Raw genomic sequence first — 23,930 nt, forward strand, 5'->3', positions numbered from 1 at the left:
GTCCTTATCTCCTAAAGTTGTGTGAGGAAAAAACATTTTACAAATAAGGATAACAGTTATTTTTACTGATCTTACATTCTATAATGGACATCGGTTTGGGTCCTTACACATTATCTGTGAATATAAATTTCTAATTTAATGTAAACTACAGGGCGGCGCCTGTGGCTCAGTGGATAGGGCACCGGCCACATATACCAAGGGTGGTGGGTTGGAACCCGGCCCTGGCCAAACTACAACAACAACAACAACAAATAGCCAGGCGTTGTGGCAGGCGTCTGTAGTCCAGCTACTCTGGAGGCCGAGGCAAGAGAATCACCTAAGCCCAGGAGTTGGAGGTTGCTGTGAACTGTGTGATGCCACTGGCACTCTACCGAGGGCGATAAAATGAGACTCTGTCATTATATATATAAAACAATATGTATATATATGAACTACATATTGATATATTTTAATAAATAAATAATCTTTAGTAACATGAATCTTGCCTTCATTAGCAATGCTGTAGACATTCATTAATAATTTCCTCCTTTAAGAGTTTCATTGTATCTTGCAATATTTTGAGCTTGTAATATTCTGAGCTTCAGAATATTAACTATTTAAAAAATTTGTCTATGTCTTTAAATGATCTTGTATAAGCAAAAAGAATACTTGAACTGATGATAGTGACTTGGAAAAGTGCAGGATTAATTCTGTACATCTCTTGTATTTGTTTTTTCAGTACTTTAAGGTTGGGGTGAAATTTTAAAAATTACTTTTGTTGGGCTTCTGTCGTGAGTGGCACACGTGGGGCAACTCAATTGCTCTTCGTGCGGAATCGACATCAAGAGATTTCAGAAGCATAATTTTTTAGTATCTGGGCAGCTGGTGATCGTTGGTCCCGGCGCCCGTTTTTATTATGAAAGAAAGATGCTAAAAAATCGCTGAGGGGCGACGCGGAGGCTGGCGGCAAAGGAGTAGGGCGCCAGCCTCGTGTTGCGGAGACTGCAAAAAAAATAAAAATAAAAATTACTTTTGTCTTTTCCTTTCAAAATTCTTTCTCTTTCATTTGTTTTTTGTTTCCTATTCTTCTTCATCTTCTTCTTCTTTTTTTCCTTTATAGTGCTTTTTTTTTCCTTTTTTTTTTCCCTCAAGCAGATCCTCCCTGTAGTCCATTTCCACTCCATTCAGGAAAATTCTTTAGGTACTTACCTGCATATTGTTTTACTTTTTCTTTTCTATTTTCTCTTGTTATAAAGAGTGACTTCACATACTTTTTCAGATTCATCAGTATTTTAGGGTTGTTAATCCATTTCCTTTTTTCCTTTTCAATGGCAATGTTGAATTAATAATACAAACTTCCTGAGATGTTTTTTAATGTTTCTTGCATTTACCAAAATCCAGTATTTAACTATCATCGCACATCAATTTTTATTATACTCTTTCTTAGCTTTCAACGCAATATTGTATTTGCTCAGTTTTAAAGTTTTATTATTTTTTTTCTATTTTTAAATTTCTTTTTAAGAGACAGGACGTGCAATCATAGCTCCTTACAACCTCCAACTCCTGGCCTCAAGTGAGTAGCTGGTAGTATAGTTATGCACCATCATGTCCAAGTAATATTAATAAATTTTAATTGGATATAACTTGTTTATTGACTTGCCATGTTATTTAGTGAGCCAATTTGATTGGTTGCTTTTGTTGTGATTAGTCTTTCTTTCTCTATTAGTTGGATAGATTTTCTCAAATACAAATGTTTCCTACTACTAAGTATTATGGCAACCTGGTTTTTAAAGAAAACTTTAATGGGATAACATTGTAATTTTTTTCAGAAATGAATAGATTGTACTCATGAATTTATCCCTTTCATTTGTTTATTTTTCATCACAAGCAGTTCCACTAAAATGATCAGACATAATATACTATTGCAGAAATCATGCTGTCTTTCTTGTGGTAGAATATTTTTTCTTGTATTTAATTGTGTATTAACTTTTAATATTGAATCTAAGCTTCTCTGTGAATTTACATATGTCTTTATTGCTCTATGGAGTTCTCCATATGCGTTAAAGTAAGGTTGGCAACTTACAACTTGGTGATCATTCAGTATAACAGATGTTCCCTTTGGTTTCCCAATTTCTTCCTTGAGTTTTTGCAACATTGCTGGATGATCTTGTCTAAGAATTTGTTTCCTTTCACACCATCTGTGTTTTTCCCACTCTAAGGCTGTTTATTCATGAAAAATATTACATATTAATTAATTTATTTAAGTTGATACATAAAATGGTATAAATTTATCATGTGCAACATTATGTTTTGATACATATATACTTTATATAATGGATAAATCTAGCTTATTAAAATAGGCATTATCTCAGTTATCATTTTTGCGGTGAATACATTTAATATCCATTCTCCTAGAATTTTTTCAGAATAAGATATACTGTCATCAACTATAGTCATTTGCCATACGATAGATGGCCTCAACTTATTTTCTTATCTAACAGTTGTTTTGTGCACTTTGAATGACATTTTCCACAACCCTGGCCCCCAATAGCCTCAGCCTTTGAGATCGGCTCTTTTAGATCCATATGTGTGTGAGATCACATAACATTTGTTGCTCTGTGCCTGGTTCATTCCACTTTACCTAATGTCCCCGAGCTCTTTGTATGTTCCTGCTAATGATAGTATTTCCTTGTCTTAATGGCTGAATAGTATTCCATTGCATATAGATTCCACATTTTCTTTAACGATTTCATTGATGAATACTTAGATTGATTTTATATTTTGGGTATTGTGGAAAATGCTATAAAAAAACAAGGGAGTAGAGAAATTTATTTGAAGTACTAATTTCATTTGCTGTGGTTAAATACCCAGCTGTGGGATTATTAGATAATACAGAAATTCTATTTTGTATGTTTTGAGGACCTCTAAACTGTTTTTCATAAATGGCCTTATAAATCTAACTTCCTACCGTTAGTATGCAAGTATTGTCTTTTCTCCACATGCTTGCCAACATTTGCTTTGTGGTTTTGATTTGCATTTCCTCTATGATTATTGATGTTGTGCAACGTTTCATGTACCTGTTGGCCATTTTTATGTCCTTTTTTGATAACTGTCTATTCTGATTCTTTGCTCATATTTTACCGGGGTAATTTGTTGGTTTGTTTGCTATGGATTTGTGTGAGTTTCTGATTTATATTGGGTATTAACTATTCATTAAACAGATGGTTAGCAAATTTTTCTTTCATTGTGTAAATTTTCTCTTCCCTCTGTTAATGGTTTCCTTTGCTGTGCAGAAGTTTTTTTGTTTGATGTAGTCCCATTTGTCTTTTTTTGCTTTTGTTGACTATGCTTTTCTTCTCTGCACTCTGAGCCAGAATTTGAACTTTACTATAACACCTATAAATATAATTGATCATAAACCTTTTTAATCATTCAGCTCCTGCAATTCCTCTTCTAAGAAATGAGAATGAGGGCCAAAGGCCCTTAAACTCCTACCAGCTAGTAGAGATTTACATTTTCCTTTCCCTAGGTAATTGTTTAGTTATACAGATTAAGGATTAATCTATAATTGGCTTTTGCTTCTGATTTATTTATACTAATATTTCTCACATTTTCTCCTCTTTTTGATGGATAAACTCCCAACTTTCTTTCTCTCCCTCTTTCTTTCTCTTTCCTCTCTCTCTGTTACTCTCTCAGTTTATGTCTGATCTTTCCACTCTTTCTCTCTACACACTCACCATATTTCCAATACACATTGGAATATACACAAACTGACAGATAACCATTAATGTCCATCTTTAAATCAAAATTGGTATTAACCTATAAAGAAATGGAGGTCATTAGTTTTGGTATCAAAGCCCCTGGATTCAAACTATTGCTAAGTATATAGACTTGGAGAAATAGCTTTTATCAAAGTTCTCTTATTTATCAAAGGGAAGCACAAATAGTTTAAAAATTATAGGTTAATCCCTTTCAAAAACAAGTCTAATTCAATTATCCTCTTAAATTTAATGCTGAAGTAAAATTTATTTCTCTCCATTTTAAAAAATACTACTTTTTTATATTTCAGAATATTACATGGTTACAAAGGTTTGGGTGACATGTGCTGCTTTTGAACAGTTTAAGTCACAGTCTGCCCATCACCCAGATAATGTGCAAGTACCTGTACGGTATGAATTTACCCATTCCTTGCTCTCTCCTCACACCTACATGATTTCCATTGAGTTTTACTTCCACATGTGTCCAAAATTTATTTCTCAAACAAATTTGTAATTATGATTAATATGAACATTTTGCTTATCAAACTTGAACTGCCAGTATATAAAAATAAATTTTCATTTTAAAGTTTATAGGAGAAAACTAATCAAACCTATTTATTTCTCTACTAGGAAGATGGGAACTGAATTCATAGAAACCAATGTCCTTTTCTTGCCATGTGGCTGACACAGATAGGAGGCATTAAAGTGTAACTGAAATAACAAGTTTGCTCTCTCCTAATTTCATTAACTCACGGAGGCTCAGAGTATCACCACTATGCACTTCATTGCATTAGCAGGAAATGGTAGCATTTTCCTAAACATTTTCAAGTATGTGTTTTGGATATCAGTGGAAGTACGATCTCGTGTAATGATTAGTGGTTCTTAGTTTAAAGCAAATGGTTAATTACCAATTTTCTCTAGTCAGGGGAATTAAGAAATGCATTGCTCTACTGACCTTGGTTTTCTGTAGCGAGGATGTGTGCTAACAAGTCAGAAACCCTATTTTCCAATTGGTTTTTCATATCAGCTCCTGTGAGAACATTTAGTCATTAAATTGACATATATGTATTTAGTGAACGACTTCAATGGAGCGTGCATTTGAGTCTTAAGAATACAATGGTTATGAAAGGAACATATAATCCATGTTGGGCTTAGTGTATAATATTAGAGGCAAATATAAACAAATAATCACACAGGCCATGAGTGGTGGCTCACGCTTGTAATCCTAGCACTTGGGAGGCCTAGGTGGGTGGATTGCCTGAGCTCATGGGTTCAAGACCAGCTTAAGCCAGAGCAAGACCTGGTTTCTAAAAATAGCCGGGCATTGTGGTGGGCACCTATAGTCCCACCTACTTGGGAAGCTGAGGCAAGAGAATTGGTTGAGCCCAAAAGTTTGAAGTTGCTGTGAGCTATGATGCCCCAGCACTCTTCCGGCAGCAAAAAAATGAGACTCTCAAAAAACAAAAAAAAAACAAATAGTCACACAGATAATTAAGTGTTCAGAAGGAAAAGAACACTGTGGTGAGTTCATTTAATAAGAAAACTTGAATTATTTGGAGACAGGGATGAGGAGGCAGATAAGAGAGCAGTTCTCAGGCAGCGCCTGTGGCTCAGTCGGTAAGGCACCGGCCCCATATACCGAGGGTGGCGGGTTCAAACCCGGCCCCGACTGCAACCAAAAAATAGCTGGGCATTGTGGCGGGTGCCTGTAGTCCCAGCTACTCAGGAGGCTGAGGCAAGAGAGTCGTTTAAGCCCAGGAGTTGGAGGTTGCTGTGAGCTGTGTGACGCCACGGCACTCTACCAAGGGCCATAAAGTGAGATTCTGTCTCTACAAAAAAAAAAAAAAAAAAAGAAAGAAAGAAAAGAGAGCGATTCTCATTTATTACTAGTGTGTTCAAAATTTGCATAAGGTGGTTTATTTTACATAAATTCCAAATGGGAAGCCAGAAGATGGGAAAGCCAAGTATCTGTTAGATAATAGATTTCAATTTGTAGTCCACAGATGATTATCCAGAGAAAAGAGACATTACCAGTTTATATTTGATAAAGTTTTTTGTTTGTAAAATAGTATTTCAATAATTCAAGCCTGATTCTAGTTAAAGAATTATAATGGAGGAATGAATAATTTATACCTGGTAAAATTAAGTTTATACATTTTTATAAAACATCTTTTGTCATAATATACCACAGCCAGGCTCCCTATCACTTGTAGATATAAAAGGCATAAAATTAAGAACAGGTTGATGAAGCAAATTACTTGTATCTTAAAAACCAAAACAACCCTGAGATATCATCTAACCCCAGTGAGAATGGCCCACATCACAAAATCTCAAAACTGCAGATACTGGCATGGATGTGGAGAGAAGGGAACACTTTTACACTGCTGGTGGGACTGCAAACTAGTACAACCTTTCTGGAAGGAAGTATGGAGAAACCTCAAAGCACTCAACCTAGACCTCCCATTCGATCCTGCAATCCCATTACTGGACATCTACCCAGAAGGAAAAAAATCCTTTTATCATAAGGACACTTGTACTAGACTGTTTATTGCAGCTCAATTTACAATCTCCAAAATGTGGAAACAGCCTAAATGCCCACCAACCCAGGAATGGATTAACAAGCTGTGGTATATGTATACCATGGAATACTATTCAGCCATTAAAAAAAATGGAGACTTTACATCCTTCGTATTAACCTGGATGGAAGTGGAAGACATTATTCTTAGTAAAGCATCACAAGAATGGAGAAGCATGAATCCTATGTACTCAATATGAGGACAATTAATGACAATTAAGGTTATGGGGGGGAAGAAGAAGGAGGGACGGAGGGAGGGGGGTGGGGCCTTGGTGTGTGTCACACTTTATGGGGGCAAGACATGATTGCAAGAGGGACTTTACCTAACAATTGCAATCAGTGTAACTGGCTTATTGTACCCTCAATGAATCCCCAGCAATAAAAAAAAAAAAAAAAAAAACTAGGACCTGCTATAACATATTTTTGTTTCCCTCAACTGTATGGGAAAAGATTGAAAACATTTTGAACAGGTTTTTTAAGAAATTTGTAAACTTATTCAAGGAATAATATGTATCTGCTAAACTGAGTTACTATTTTTTTTTCCATTTTATGATTTTTTTATTTGTATTTTTCTTATTAATTGGTTCAGGTTCATCAATGGTTCAAAGAATTAGGTTACACTGTATGAATTTGTTAGGTAAAGTTTCTCTTATAATTGCATCACAAATATGATTAAAATTTTTTTTGAAAAGTTGATATAATAACTTATAATAAATATTAATCAATACTCCAAAAAGTATGGCTCAAGTAAAATTGTTTTCCCCTTTCTTCAACTTATAAAATCATTAATTTATAGCATGAATGTATATCTTTTACAAAACTTTTGCTAATTTTTGTTCAGAGGAGTGGTTTAAAAACAAAATAATACATTTCTATAGTGTAATGTTTCATTTTGTGTTTCTACATCAGCATGATATTTACTTTATACTCTGAATAAATCTATATCTAGTAAACTGTAGAAAATGATTAAAAACTATGTAACATAACATTATTTTCAGCCATTTTATAGCTCTAAGAATCTAAATATTTCAAGAATTAGAATTGTACATTAGAAGCCATCAACCAGGCCATTCTTTAAATATTTCTCAATAATTACACCTCCATCTTATTTGTTTCAATGATATTTATTATCAAAGGTTATAGCTGCAATGAATTTTTGCTGTTTTACTGAGATGGGTAGTAAATGTTTTCTTACAATCATGCTAATTGACTTTTTAGTGTACTCTGGGCTTAACAACTCATTTAATATACAACAGTCATTAATCTGTGCTTCTCAAAAATCCTACATGTAAATATTTTATATGTCATAATTACAATTGTGCTATTCTTCTCAGTATTGTATTTGCATAGATAAACTCTGCTAAATTCCTAACCTTATCCAAAAATAGTTCAAAAGTTAAAACAAACAACAAAAAAACCCCAAACTTAACTACTGTTAAATTAAAAAAATAATAAAATAAAACAAGTATGGTATATCAAGGGCTGGAGGGAGAGTAGATTCTCCACTCTGGCAACTGCTTAGCATTTAGCTGGCTTTAAAAACACTGCAGAGCTACAGCCATCTACACCATTAAGAACATTTTCCCTTTACCAGCCAAATGGAAAGTAGCATCATTTATGAGATGTGGAAGCTATATGGCAAGATGTTAAAAAAAGTCAATTTTAAATGCAACAGCTACACATAATAGAATTATGGGGAACTGATATTGATTATTTGGGGAATTTCTTAAGATCAGTATGATTTTACAGATGTAATTAGAAGGTTATTGCTACTAAAAAATTGGCAAGTCAATTTATGGTTTTTATGTTGAATTTGTTAACAGTATATTAGTGCTTGGCTAATATATTTCTTTTAACATTCTGTTGTGTTTGCAAATTTTAATGACTATGATAGAACTAAAGTCATAAGCCAACGAATATGGTGATGTGAAAAGTAATGTAATAATAGCCTTTAGGAATTTAGAACAACAATTTCATTTAGTGCAAATTAGCAGCTAATGATAATTCTTTTTAGCAACTGTATCATCTGCTTTTGTTAATGTTTTTATGCTTCTTTTATTTTGGTATTTAATCTAATATATTTAATGTCAGAAGTGGCAAAATCTTTATTTTGGAGAAACTGAATTTGTATATACATGTGTGCTTTTAAATAAATCATGGTAGTTGATAACATTTTAATGAACTAAATACATTTATGTATTCACATAAAATTGACATGCTAATAAAGAAAGAAGCTTAACAGCAATAGGGCAATTATGTGACAAGTATTTAAATGAAATTTGATGATGTCATTCTTATTTTCCAACCTTTTTTATGAGATAGACAGGGATAAAATTGTAATAAATATTTCAAAATAATGAACATATGTGGACACCCATAACAATAGATAGTTGCAAGTCAGAATTTTTCACCGGCAAACATACGACCCTGATAAACTACTAGAGGCTCCTTAGAGCCAAATAAGTTTTGCTTTCCTCAAAGTTATGTTCTGCCTGGGCTGGTTACAGCCCATTTGTGTGTTCTACAAAATAGTAGTGCCTCTAAAGGTGCTAACGTTACAATAAACTCTAATGATGGTGCTTACTTCATTTAAAGATATCCAAAGGTTATGATGGAAAGAACCTTATATTCTGTGAAGGCTCCAAATATAATGCAGCATTTAGTTAGGCACAAAAAGGTTCTTATTTAATATAAACATAAAACATCTGGATAGAATCCTAGGATACCTTTAAGTAAAATGTTCTCATTACATAATCATACCCCACAGTTTGCTGTCAATTCAGAGCTCTGTTGCTTTGTTTTTACCAAATTTAAAGAATACATTATCTCGTTGTAACCGAAGCAAATGCTATGTTATCTTCAGGAAGGAAAAATAAAAACACCTAATGTTGCCATTTATGTACAACCATAAGCTCCTTATTCCCTAAGTTCCCCTGAAGTCAAAATACATCAGCCATGACACACTTGATTATAGTGCTAGAAACAAGCAAATAAACCAAACAATTACATAATCTTTATCACTGTATGTGAAAAAATTTATTTTTAGTTCATGCACTGTTGAGCTTCAAGGATAGAATTGGAGGAGGAATTGGTAAGGATTGTGATTCTCATTGTTGGTCAATAGCCCAGGCTGATGGCTCAGGCTAACTATCCTTATTCAAAGTAGGCCACTTGGCCACAGTGACTTCAGACGTCACTAGTGAATGCAATATTATCCTGTGCCCAGGAAAGTGATACACTGGGCATTCGTATCCATATTTAATGTCTTGTATTCACACTGTATTTCCCCAGAGTTTATTTCCTTTATTCAAAGTGCTTTACCCCAAAGATATTTTTTATTCAAAGTGCTTTGCCCCATAGAATGTTTATTTTGCCCAATGCATAATTGCCAAGTAGTGGAAGCAACTGAAACTCCAATTAACCAATGAATGGGTTAACAAAGTGTTGTATGTGGAGGCCATGGAATACTATTCAACAATAAAAAAGATGGAGATTTTACACCTTTTATGTTTACCTGGATGGAGTTGAAACACATGCTTCTTAGTAAAGTATATGAAGAATGGGAAAAAGAGTATCCAATGTACTCAATACTATTATGAAACAAATACATAAACACACATTCATAGGAATGATAAAACACAAATATAGTCTAGCAAGGGGGAGTGGTGAGAAGAAAGAGTGGAGGGGAGAGGGGAAGGCAATTGCTGGTAGGAGGAGGTCATTTGGAGGGATCTCACCTAATGGGCATAATGCAAGGGTATATTTCAAAATAACTAGGAGTAAATTTTAAATTTACTCACCACAAAAAATAAGTAAGCAAGGTAATGGTTATGTTAATCAGTTTAATTCAAGCATTCCACTTTGTGTATAAAATCATCACATTGTACCCCACAAATGTATACAGTTTTTTTAATTAAAAATTAATTTAAAAAAAATAGGGTGGCGCTTGTGGCTCAAAGGAGTAGGGAGCCGGCCCCATATGCCGGAGGTGATGGATTCAAGCCTGGCCCTGGCCAAAAAGTGGAAACAAAAACAATTAATAAAAAAATAAAATCTTATTATGATTATTTCTTAGGATTATTTCATTACATTTTAGTTGGGTTTTCAACAAACAATTTGTATAAATTATAACAGTGTTCCTGTATCACTAACAACAAAAACCAAGTGTGGCTGAGTGTAAGTGAGGAGACCTTTTAAGTTGTAACTCAACATTTATGTTTTCTACACAAACTAAACTAATATAGATATTCACAACAGAAAGTATATGTTCCTTTATTGTTTATGTGAATGTATGGAGACAAATCTAGGAAAAGAATTTTAGAGAAAGCTCTTGAAATTAAGAAAATAATTTTCTGCAGCTGTTAACGATGTTGGATTTACTTATTTAGTTAGTTAATTAATTTTAGTTTGGTGATGCCTCCAAAGGTTTATTCTTTCCTTTTGTTTGTTGTATGAAAGAGAAAATGCACTGATCAGATAGGTGGCAAAATTTTATTTTTATCTAAGTTATTAGAAAGTGACATGACACTATAAACTTAATTTAATTTAATAAAAAGCACCTGCTAGCTGAAGACTGTCTTGCTCACTGTCTTATTCTCTTTAGAGAAAACACACCCAAGTGTGTTACATTAGGAACATTTGTATCAAAGAATAATGTTAAATTGGATGGAGGAGTTGTGTTATGCTACTGTACACTTCTATTTTTTCGCAAAAACATATTTTAAAACGTTTGAATTGTATATTCATTCACATCTTGTCTCAGTTTAGTCTTTGAGCCTTTGCAGTTGGAAGTCTTCTTATTTCAGCTATATTGCTAGCAACATACAAAATAATTACAATAGATAATAAATAGTAGACAATTTCATGGAATAGCTGCTTCTGCCATCAGTGTTATAAAGAGTTATAAACTGATTTCAAAAAGTGGTAAAAATTTGTTTTAGACTATTGGTCTGTTTGTCAAATTTGAGGATCAAAATAAATGAAGTCATAAATATTTCAGATTAGAATAGAAGGATTTGCATTTGGATATTTATTATTTGTAGAAAGATAAGAGAGATTACAAATACACTCTTTTTTTTTTTAATCTATTGTTGGGGATTCATTGAGGGTACAAGAAACCAGGTTACACTGATTGCATATGTTAGGTAAAGTCCGTCTTACAATCATGTCTTGCCTCCAAAAGGTGTGGCACACACCAAGAGCCCACCCCCTCACCCCTTCCTTCACTCATGTATTCACCCTGAGTCATGTACTAAGAAACATTCAGCATTTTGGAAATGGTTCATACAGGATGTAAAATATCACAGTTAAATCAATCGCCTTGGTTTTTTAAAGTCCAGTTAATTCATTTAGTTTTCATCTTAATCTATGACTATATACATTTAACACATTTTGCACTTTAAACCATTGAAAAAGATATGCCACAATTTTAGACTCAAGTTATGTTACTCACCTTTAATAAAATCATGAATTATTTTGAGATTCAAAATACCAAATGTTTCAGTATAGGCCTATAAGTTTTGTAACCAAGGAAAAATTATTATTTTGATTATGGTTTAATAAGTAACTTCTTAGACATATTACATTATTTATTATGTAACCTGAGATATAGCACTAAATACTAGGACCTAGATATATTATTACTAATAGTCTCTATTCAATATTTTAATTCTTATTTACATATACTAGATCTGTGTTTCAGTTAGAAATAAGATTCAGGTAAATTTCTGTTAGAAACGAATGACATGAAAATCATTGATGGAAACCTAAATTTGAAAAGATAACAAAATAGTCTTACTCTCTTTTTGGAAACATTGTAAAAAATCTAGCCTCTATCCCTCTTTATTCTGTATAAATCTTTTCCCTTCACTACACCTAGCAATTATATTTTTTGTTTTTTTCTTTTTTACATATTTGCCTCTTCAGATTGGCTCTTCCTGGCCATGTGGTATAAAAAATAGGATTGCATAGCCTATAGTTCTTTCTCATGACAGAGGGCCATCTGTGAAGCTCTCGGTACTTACCAGAATCTTGATTTTTATAAAATGTAAATTTAAAATGTATTTGTTTTATTTATTCTTTTTTAAAATTTCAGATTAATACAAGGGTACATATGATTAGGTTACATTGCCTGCGTTTGTTAGGTAAAATCCAAGTTGTAGTTGAGCCCTTCACCCAGGAGGTGTGCCATATACCCTCACATTGTACCCATTAGGTGAGAGCTTCAGAAGTCCTCTCTTTTTCCCCTACCCCCTTCCTTCTTCCTGAATGTAACTGTGGTGTTTTTCTCTCGTATGGACATGTAGTTGTTCATTACTGATTTCATGTTAGTATTGAGTGCACTATATGTTTGTCTTTCCATGGGGGGGTACTTAGGAGGATGTTCTCCAAATCCATTCAGGTAAATGCAAAAGAAGTAGAGTCTCCATCTTTCATTGTATGCATGGAATACTATTCAGTTATAAAAAGATGTTTTATTTATTCTTAAAACTTTCTCTAGAAGGCCAGCTCCATTAGGAGATGAACAGTATGGGTCTTGTTCATAGATGTATCCCTTATCAGGCACTGTGTCTGACACAAAGCAAGCCTTTGGAGCCTGGGATATAAACAAATATGACAGACACATGTGCATCAAAATTGTAATTGACATTTTATTGGATAAATAATAATTGGGTTAGTAACATATTCAAGCATATTCAGCTTAGTAAAGAGTGTTGTTTTCTAGACCACTCTTCAGAAAAAAAAAATATGAATAGCTGATATCAGGTGATCCAGTTCACCATATTTTTTTCAGTATGTTGTTAGATTGATTTTACCTCAATGTAAGTGATGAATCCTTTTTTGAAAATTTAAAAATCTTTTATACCCATCAGTCATTTCTCTAATTCTGTCCAGTCCATCGATAGTCATTTTTAATCTTGAGAAATTGCTAATCAAGCCTAGTATGGGTTTCAAAATATGCTGTCAATAATGATTATTATAAAAAACAGAAAAACAAAAATCAATTTCTCTTTGGTCATGTTTTTAAAGTTCTTTTGCAGCTTCATAATACCCCTGAGGTTTTTTAAGTTCCTACTCTCCAGTGAATAGAGAAAGGAATCATTAGTGTGATGAAGATAAATTCACTCTCTTATTTCAATTCTCCTTAGAAAATGATAAAATATTACCTTAGTTTTTCTTTCTATTTTTTCTTTAGTAACTTACATTCATATTGTATGTATAATCAAATCTTTTATTATGAATATATCTTTCTTTGGAAAAATATCAGTGGAAGCTGTTCACTTGAAGTGCTTTATTTTTTCTCGATGTGACTTGGTTTTAGAGTTTTCTTTCCAGTTAAATCAATTATAAATATTGCTTCTCCTACTCACTGAACATGACATATTACTACAAGCAGAATTCATTGTAATATAGTGACCCCAGCTAACCTACCAAGTGAACTTTTCAAATGAAAACATTCAGATAGATTATGCATTGATAAATAAAAATAAATTTGCTTTTCAGGGAGTTTGGCCGCTGGAAAGTAAATAACCTTGCAGTTGAGAGAAGAAATTTCCTTGGCTCCCCTCTGCCTCTTGCCCCTGAATTCTTCCGCAACATAAGACTTTTGGGACGTCGACCTACCCTTCAGCAAATCACAGAAAACCTTATCAAGAAATATGGGACACATTTCTTGCTATCTGCTACTCTGGGAGGTATGCTTCCTTGGAAATATTTGTACCTATGTGTGCTTGTGCATAAAACTGTATAAAATCACAAAAATGTCACTTAATCTAGATAGCTGCAGTTTGAATAGCTAAGAATTCATTTATTTACTCTCTCAACACATATATGAGTGATTATTAAATGCCTTATACAGCATTCAAAATCATGACGTAGATGAATATTACTTAGTCTCTTCCCAGAAGCTATTAATAAGCTAAAATCAATATACTAAATATAGCAAATGTTTTAATGCACTGTAAGATAATATGGAAGATTTTGTTTAAAAATATAACCAATATTCAATCACTAGAAGGAGTGATCACTTCTGGTAATGGTAACAGGGAACAGAAAAAAATTTTTAGAATGAACTTTAAAGATTTATCCTTACATTTTCAGTACTTTTTAGTATTTCTGATTATGGTTTGTATATGGTATGAAAAAAGTCATAAATATCTCTTGTGATGCATAATATTAAAGAGATTAATATCACTTTCTCAACCAATTTACACATTTGTAAAAATTAAGGAAGTTATTGCTTAATATTGTTAAATATGGTGTTATGGTTATTTATGATTTAACATTTTAAATATACATAAATAATATTTGGGGATACAATAAGCAATAATTAGCAAATATGAAATAAGCACCAATATGAAATTTCACCAAACTGTAAAAATATTCTAGAGTTCTATGTATTTTTTTTGAGTTCTATGTATCAATTTTGTGTATGACTTCAAATAATATCAAACCATTTCATTTAAAACATGGGCGTTATTCTCTCCTATAAAGAAGAACACTGAATGACATTATATAGGAAAACCTTGAAAACAGCCAGTCCCTTCTTCCTTGTTAGTGTCTTAGTAAGGTTACCAAAGCAGTCAGGCTGATTCATACCAGGAACACTGTCGTGAAACAAGTAGCTCTTTGTTTCTGGCCATAGAGGATGTGTTCTCTTTCCTTTTGCTGTCACTCCAGTCTGTCAGCAAGTCACGTCATTTTATTACTCTGAAATATATCCCCCATCAAACTCTTTTCTCACGTACCTCCAACGTGACTAGACCAAGACACCATCATTTTTTCTCCTACAGTACTCCTATGGTCTGTCATCCACATAGACCTTCTTAAAACTTGAGTCATATGTTGGGTCTGTGCCTGTAGCTCAGGAGGCTATAGGGCACCAGCCACATACACCAGAGCTGGTAAGTTCAAATCCAACCCAGGCCAAAAAATAGCTGTGTGTGTGGCAGGCACCTGTAGTCCCAGCTACTTGGGAGGCTAAGGCAAGAGAATTGCTTGGGCCCAGGAGTTTGAGGTTGCTGTGAGCTGTGACACAACAGCACTCTACCCAGGGTAACAGCTTGAGGCTCTGTCTCAAACAAAACAAAACTTGAGTCATATCATATTCACTCTATTTATTGACATCTAGAAAGGGCTACTTAAGATAAAATCTAAGCAATTCCTATAGTGTATAAGGCCCATGTCAATGATCTGATGCCTGCTTTTATCTCAGGTTTTTTCTCATCTCGCTGTTCTTCATGCTCTAATTTCCATGCATAGCAACCTTCACATTTTTTTCAAATGGTATTTTCTCAAAGAGGTCTTCCCTGAACATCCTTTGAAAAATAGTGCTCTGTGAGTCCATTACTTTCTACTATTTAATGATCTTCATAAGCATTCTTCGTAGTACTTAGTGTTATGATGGGAAAATAATTAGTCTACTTGTTTAACATAAATCGTTTTCTGAATATTTTCTTGAAAATATAGACCTAGTCTGTATTTTTCACCACTTGACCCCCATGACTATAGTAGCACTTGGTAGATAGTAGAGTCTCATTAATGACATGTTAAATGGATAAATATGTGACACTACACATTGCTCGCAGACTGAGGTTGTCTGGTCACTAGGTAGATAAAAAGGCTTATAGTATATAGAAAGATTATTTGAGATATAATGAAGGAAGAATAGTAAATGAAAGTATCAAATCCAGAAAACAAAAATTAATCTGTTTCACAAATAAAGATTCAGAATTGAAGAGAATCAGAATCCAAGCAAGAAATGAGCAAGCTTGGACAGGTTGGAAAAGAAGAACCCTGAACACGTTTAGAAAACTAAGTCTGCCATGTAAACTTAAGGTATCACAGGTGCAAGGACAGGTGGTTCAGTCAGAAAGAAAAAGCTGGCTGTAACTGTACGTGATGTATTTCTCCATTACCTTCTTTCACAATGAGTAATAGTGTGATAAGTAGATGATAAAGAGATCAGACGAACCAACTGCTGAATCCTACTACTCCCCACCAATGAATGGTTTTGCCAGTGGTGAGACTTTAAAAACTGTCAAGTAACTTCTCTGAAATTTAGTTTCTTTTAGTATAAAAGGGGAGAATAATGATCAATGGCAGGGGCATAAGAAGCTTAGTGGTGGCATAATTTAAACATGATGCATTTGCAGGAGCGTGGATAGCCAAAAATTATAAAATATTTCAAGAATTGTGAAAATATCCTGTGGTATCTGTGTCCATTTGGCTTAGAACATGAATTATTGTTAAAGCAATAAGATCTGAAAGTATTTGTATATGTCTATTTAAAAAATCCAGTGATTGTGAACACATATTCATTATCATTGATTCAAAATATGTGAAGTACATTTGATAATTTGAGAACATAAATTATATTTTACTAGGCAAAAAAGGGAGGATACAGTGAAAAAAAATGGAAGAGAAGAAATCAAAATATACAAATGGTTCCCATGAGTATTTTCTTCCTTAGTACTAAAATTATAGTGACTTTTTGTTTTAATTATTTCAATGGTTTTGGTATGGATACCACATTTTGGCTCTAAGATTAATTTTGTTTTATGTGATTTTTGTTGTTTTTTTTTTTCCTTTTTGTTTGTTTTATAAACAGTATTTAAAATTTTATGAGGTTATATCTTCTTTGGGTTAAGTATTCCAGTGACAGCAATATGCTCCTTCAAAATTTTTTTGCTGAAATTTATTAAAAATATTGTTTAAGAATTTTTTTATTGTTGGGGATTCATTGTTATTCAAGAATTTTTTTAAAGCATCACTCATCTCCCAATTTCTGAGTACTCTTGAATGTAATGTTCATAGTATTTTCTAGTGAAATTATTTTTCTTCTCTAAATGTTTATTTTTCTTCAGGAATCTGTGAAGATGGTACTATTCTTAGGTGATATTAGTAATTTAGTTAAAATGTATGACATTATTTTAGTAGCTTAAGAATATAAACTATCTTCTATTAAATTGTATACTATTAATAATTTCAAGCCACGCTTGTATTATTGTTATATTAATTACATTAAAACATTTTTTGGTGTTGTAAGTAAGGCATTTTACCTTCACAGGTTTTACCCAACTGACCATGAAATTGTATTAATTCGTTTTGAAAAAAACATTGACATTAGTGGCATTTAACATTATTAATACTCCCTCCCTCCCCTCATCAAGTGAAAATAAGGAATAACTATAATACACATATTGAAGGTGTCGTGGATAGAAGCAAACCTTTGGAAAAAAAAGTTATTTTATAACTCTATGCTTGTTAAGCATCTAACTCTTCAAATAAATTTGAATATTTTTCAAAACAAGTGGGGTATGAAATACTCACTATCAGTACTAAAGTGATAAAAAGAAAATAAATGAAAAATGGCTTTTCCCCAAGAGTTATCCAGTACATCATAGTATTGACTTAGACATAAACATTTGATAGCATATTTGAAGCTTTTAATGGAATATTTTATGATAGGTAAATCCAGTGATTGAATTATCTTCCTATAGGGAAAAATAAATTATAAAAAAACCTTTTTCCATATATACCATTTTCCCCATTTATTTTATTTTATAGCTTTCAGACTATTTATCAACATAGTAATTCAGATTGCTTTTATTTTAGATAATGATGTCTAAATTCCATCACTGTTTAAGTATCTAAAATAAGCTCTTCCATTTAGAGAATCAATCTTGAAAAAGATTGCACCTCTGGGATGTATTGATTTCTAGCGCTGGAATATATTTCATGACTGTTTTGGTAATATATTTTATTATAAGGCAATATATGACAAATACTGCACTAAAAGTGTATTTGTGTACTGAATATAGAAATATGAAAGAAAATGAATGAATAGGAGGGAAAAGATGACATTAAAATTCTTGGGGATTGATTACAGGGAGATAGTGTCCTCCAATTTGTCAGATCTGAGTACTGGATCAATTAAAAAAAAAGGATCAAGGAAAATGTAAAACAAGATATTCGCTAAAATTTTTGTTTAAATATTAATGTAATTATTTATGGTGATCTTAAATGCACCCTGATCCTTCTCTCCAGAGTTACACACACTTTTACACCCAGTCATAACCACCCTGGAAAGCTGTATGTCCTTCCTCTAATGCTCTTTCCCCGCTCAAGTCTGAGGCAGGGAGGACTAGACCAAAGCATGTGGTCTTTCCTAGCAGGCACAACTTGGAGGGGAAGGGCAGGAGTCCTGCTTCTTTATGCCTGTCCCCAACTCCTACATTAAGCCTTTCTGTTAACTCACTGAGTCTGTGGGCAGAGTCAGAAACATTGAGGGTTATATAAGCAAAGTATCTTCCCATCTAAAGGAAAAGTTCTATGATTTAATGGAGACCTTTTAAAAAAAAAAAAATTGGACTGATGTTTTTCTAGGACCAAATAGACACTGTCTTATTATTTGTTAATTTATAGCAAATTTTAAGAATGATTTTATTCTGAACAATATAAAACAACTTCTATATGACTACTGTTTTGCTTGCACAGTTTTTAAAAACCCTTTAGTAGAGTTATAAATACTTTTTTCATTTGTAAGACTGTTTTGAATTTTTTTGCAAGTGTTCCTTAAGATAATATATCTTCTGCTTACTATATGGCTAAACTGAAGCATTTTCCCAATATCTAATTTTTGTTGAATACAGAAAATATTTTCTACATTGTTCCTATAAAAAAAAAATCCATGATTGATAGGCGGCTCCTGTGGCTCAGTGAGTAGGGCGCCGGCCCCATATACCGAGGGTGGCGGGTTTGGACCCAGCCCCGGCCAAACTGCAACCAAAAAATAGCCGGGCGTTGTGGCGGGCGCCTGTAGTCCCAGCTGCTCGGGAGGTTGAGGCAAGAGAATCGCTTAAGCCCAGGAGTTGGAGGTTGCTGTGAACCGTGTGACGCCACGGCACTCAACCTGAGGGCGGTACAGTGAGACTCTGTCTCTACAAAAAAAAAAAAAAAAAAATCCATGATTGATGTCTAAAATAGTATTAACTTACCAGAATAGTTATTGAAAAATAATGTAGACTACCTCTACTACCACATATATAATAATAACTAGCCTCCAAAGTAGTTTATTTACCTCCGAAGTTTTATGAAATATTATCCATGTACCTTCTTTAAAAAAAGAACAGAAGTCAGAAGTCAGTAAGACACAATATGGACAAAAATCAATTACATTTTTTATCTATTTCCTTGTATCTTTGTAGCTATGAAGACTCTGAATATTCTCATTTAATTTCAGAAATAGTCAATTCTCACTTTTCTCTATGTGAATTACATTCTGTATAAAGGATACACAGTTATTAATCCTATGTTATATGCCACCTTCTTTCAAAGTCAATTAACAGCTGTTGTTCTCATTTTCACTTAGTCTCTTCTAAGGAAGTACAAATTCCTTTACTTCACCTTAACTGTAACGTGGTAAGTGAATCCACCATATAAATGAATATTATTTCTTAAAGAAATATGAATAATCACTTGAATATGAATAGAACTACTTCCTCTATTAGAATATATAGGCTCTTTTAAGAAAAAAATGGAAAGAAAAGAAATATGTTCCAAAGCTTCCTATTCCAGGAAATCATCAAAATAATTGGCACTGAAGGGGAAAAAGGACTATTATACTTGTATTTCTTAAGAGCAAATATGTCCATTTCTTTCTCTTTCTCTCTTATGTTTCACTAGTAAAGGAAATGAAAAATCTGAACTTAAAGCAATATTGTTAATTAATTATTAATAGTTTACAAGGCAGTTATCTGCCAAAATTATTTAAAATCAATATTTAAACAATAATAAAAATTTAAAAAGAAGAAAAAGATTAAAATTGATATGCCAGTTGATCTTAATAATGGTGTTCCCGGAAACCAAGGCAAAAGATAAATATGAAGTTGTGAATCCTGGAAATTTGATTGTATTTTTTCTGGTTTTTCTATATAGCACATTGATAAGGTAGATAAATAACCTGTCTTGTTTTTTTTTTTTTTTTTTTTTTTTTTGACAAATATCTACTGTTACCTATAACAATGCAATGTTCTTCCTTAAAAGAACATTCAGGTCACTGATAAGACAGACATTTAACTTGGTAATAAATTTTATTGTGGTTTTGAGTGTCATTACTCGAGTGTGGTCCATGGAACGACAGCGTCAGCAACACTTCAGAGCTTGTTCGAAATGCAGAATCTCAGATTCTGTCCTAGATTAATGAATCAGAATCTACATTTTAACAAGTTCTCCAGGTGATTTATATGCACATTAAGTTTGAACAGCCCTGTTTAAAGGATCTATATAAATTTAAAGTACACTCAATTGTTCCAGAAATGTAACTTCTGAGAATTAATCTTACATAAATAAAGCAGGAGTTTGTAATTATTAATACCCAAAGTGTTCAGAAATAGGCATTATAACCTTGTAAACAGCTCCAAAATTAGAAGTAACTTTATTGTGTTTCACTCAGGATAGACTCATTAACACCTGACCTTTGAAATATTTATTTCCAGTTCTTTTTTTTATGTCATTATGCTATTATAGGAAAAATTATGGTATCTGTGCAATTTTGTTTAATAAATTTATGTGTTTGCTTACAGGTTACTGTTGATAATCATATGTTCAGTTGCTTTACTTAAGAATGCTTTTCAAAATATATTTTTTTGCCAAAGTAATATAAAGTTAGTGCTTTCCTTTCCACGGTATCTTCCAGATGCCGATTGGTGTTAAGTCTCCATGCCATTTTTTTTTTTTTTTTTGCAGTTCCAGTCTGGGATTGGGTTGAACCTGCCCCCTCCGGCAAATGTGGCTCACATACCCCTTTGAGCCACAGGCGCCCCCCAGCCTCCATGCCTTTTTTTAACTGTCTTAATATATTTGGTTCTTTCTCTTGCCAGAAGCTTTTCATTTAAAGTGTCTATTTGTTTCTTAAATATTGTTTTATTTTCTTTCAACAACACTGTCTTAGTAGATTAGTGGGTAGATTTCACCAGGCTTTGTATCCTTAACATATCGAGCTCAAGTAGGATGGTGTTAAGAAGTGAGAACAAAGTTCACCAGCAAACTGAATATGATTACAAGAGGAAAACCAGCTTTGGACAAAGAATAATGTGGCTTCTCATTACCAAAAATTGGACATTTTAGAAGTAAGATGTTACATCAAAAGTAAAACCAAAAACTAGTTTTATTTAAACCATGTTTGTGATGTTTATCCCGGTGAGAAGGATTTCCACTCACATGGTATTTTTAATATGCAAAATCCACACCAAGCAAAGCAGGCATTCATAATAAGATCTTCAAGTGTAATAAAGTTGAACCAGAAGACATCTGCACAAAAGCACATTTTTTTTTTCCTGGAGGGAGTATATGTATTATAGGCCAGTAGACTAACCCAAGGACGATATTATAAAATAAAAATAAAAATAAAATAAGAATACAGCCAACAGATAAGAATTGAGAATCAGACTCTTAGCATTAAAAAAACAACGTCAATCTCCACAGGATTATAACAATAGTGGTTCTTTTTTTTTTTTTTTTTTTTAGCCTACTCTTCTGAGCCACAGGCACCGCCCAATCGTTTAATTTCTTACTTATGCTATATGTTGGCTGTGAGTATCCTGTGATGCTCTTCTGTGTCTCCTCACTCAAACTGAAGGAGAACATTCCCTTTGAAACATGCTTTCCTACAGGCAAATAGGAAAATCAGGAGAGAAGATGTAGCTTGTGATGCCTCTCCAAATGGAACTAGATCTTGGCATACATCGGGTGTCCTTGTATTTCACTGCAGATCAAAGCATTCTCCATCCCATACCAAAATAACGTCCATATAGCATGTATTGCACAGAGCTCTTTCCAACAATGGAAAGAGCATATTTGCATTAAAAATGGTACAGTAAGTAACTCCAAAAAATAATGGAACCTGTAGTATTATCATTATTGATTTAATTATAGGATTCTTTTAATCCTACTTATCTTACCCACTTTTTTAAACGTCTTGAGGGTACTACCTGTGTTGTCAATAGCTGTGGCTATGAGAATGCAAATTTAAAAAATCCACATGGAAGTAAATGTTGTGAAAGTTCCCTCATTTCTAGTCCTCATGGACCCAGCAGAGATGGTTTGAAGATCAGGACACAAAAATACATAATTGTAAGGGCCACGACATATCAAATGTGTCTCATTCTGTGAGCCAGTCATGTATAATGTTAAAGTGGTGGTTTTGTTTGTTTGATTGTCCTCTGTTTCTCGTTCTCTATGAAAGCTTCCTTCAATATGTGCTTTTAATGTCCATAAGCCACCACAAAATGTTAGTTGTTTAAGACACAGCTGCCTGATTTCCATGTGGAATAATCACATCTTTTTATATCCATAGTCATTAATCCTTTTCACTTTCTAACAGACTTGGAATGTTGAATCAGTTTCAAAATCACATTTAGTTTTTACAAAATGTGTGGATGTCCTTTGGAACCCATGTCATGCTTACCAGCTACAGCTGCTTTAAAAAAAGAATACAAATGACTTTTGAACACAATTTTTAGTTGATTAAATACCATTTTAGTTGTTAAATCTGAACATTGCTTCTCAGTCACATAGAAGTCCGATGAACTTTGATAATGTAATACTTATGGGAAATTTGCAGTAAAAATTCGAAAATGCAATATTTTTTTTCTCAAGATTGACTGTAAAAATCTCAAGGAATGTAAAGAACATAAACATCACAAAAACATGGTCCTGTAGAGAAGAACCATGAGCACTTTATGAATGGATTCTCTTTAGCAGGCTGTTGGAAACAAAAACCCACTACTATCTTTAATAATCTCATATATCTTGATCACAAGATCCATTGGAAAGCAATTTTGACTAAGTCCAGGCTCCTATGGTGAAATGCAGTATCTATGAAATCCAAGCTTATGAAAGTTTTAACCTTCTCATTTACAGTTAGATCCTAATAAAAAAAGGAAAGGAGAAGAGATCAATTTATTATTGTTCACAAAACACATTCTGTCAGATACTATAGAAGAATTATATTTTTTAAACTTTCAAAAGAGTTGAGAGTAGGCTATTCCTGTTTTAGCAATGGGAATGCTAAGAACATGTGTGACTTTACCAAAGTCCCATAGTCGTCAAGTAGAGGGATGGAATGCTGTCAGGATTTGCCTTTGTCTACCTGACTCTAAACCCCATGTTTTCTTTTTCCTTAATGTATCATATTGCCTTCAGAATTTTTTAATTTAACCCAACCAAATTTTAAAAAAATCAGTTATAAATCATTGAGTTAAACAGCAGTTTATTTTATTTTTCTTGTCTGCGATACATATTTATTCTTCAATGTAAATGTAGGAAGACTACACGTAAATGTGTAACTAACAAGCAAATGCAGATGCTTGGAAAAATCAAGGGGATATATTTTTGAATCTCTCATAGATAATGAAAATTGATCTTATTTATTATGATGATTTTTGACCCGCCTTTTTCTATGTTTGTCTTTGATTGTTTAAACATATACTAGTATATCTTCTATCATTCAGTTTGTTACGATGAGGACCTTTCTAAACACATAATCCCTGGTTCTTATTGGTCATCTTGCAGTTGTGTCATGAGACCATCTAGCGTTTGCAAAATAGTCTTAAATC

The 23,930-nt window shown here is 33.1% G+C and overlaps 1 protein-coding gene and 1 non-coding gene across 4 annotated transcripts in view; both read left to right on the forward strand.

Annotated features, from left to right (window-relative positions):
• Window positions 1-23,930, forward strand: part of BRINP3 (BMP/retinoic acid inducible neural specific 3) — a 389,735-nt gene that overhangs the window by 192,252 nt on the left and 173,553 nt on the right. For all 3 annotated transcript variants that reach the window (XM_053607791.1, XM_053607792.1, XM_053607793.1), the window contains one exon: window positions 13,816-14,006. In XM_053607791.1, coding sequence (XP_053463766.1) covers window positions 13,816-14,006 — 191 coding nt within the window. The remainder of the gene's footprint in view (window positions 1-13,815; window positions 14,007-23,930) is intronic.
• Window positions 759-888, forward strand: LOC128597999 (U11 spliceosomal RNA). The gene has a single exon (XR_008383524.1). It is a non-coding gene; the product is annotated as a U11 spliceosomal RNA (small nuclear RNA).

Source organism: Nycticebus coucang, chromosome 10 (genome assembly GCF_027406575.1).
Source record: "Nycticebus coucang isolate mNycCou1 chromosome 10, mNycCou1.pri, whole genome shotgun sequence".
Lineage (NCBI taxonomy): Eukaryota > Metazoa > Chordata > Mammalia > Primates > Lorisidae > Nycticebus > Nycticebus coucang.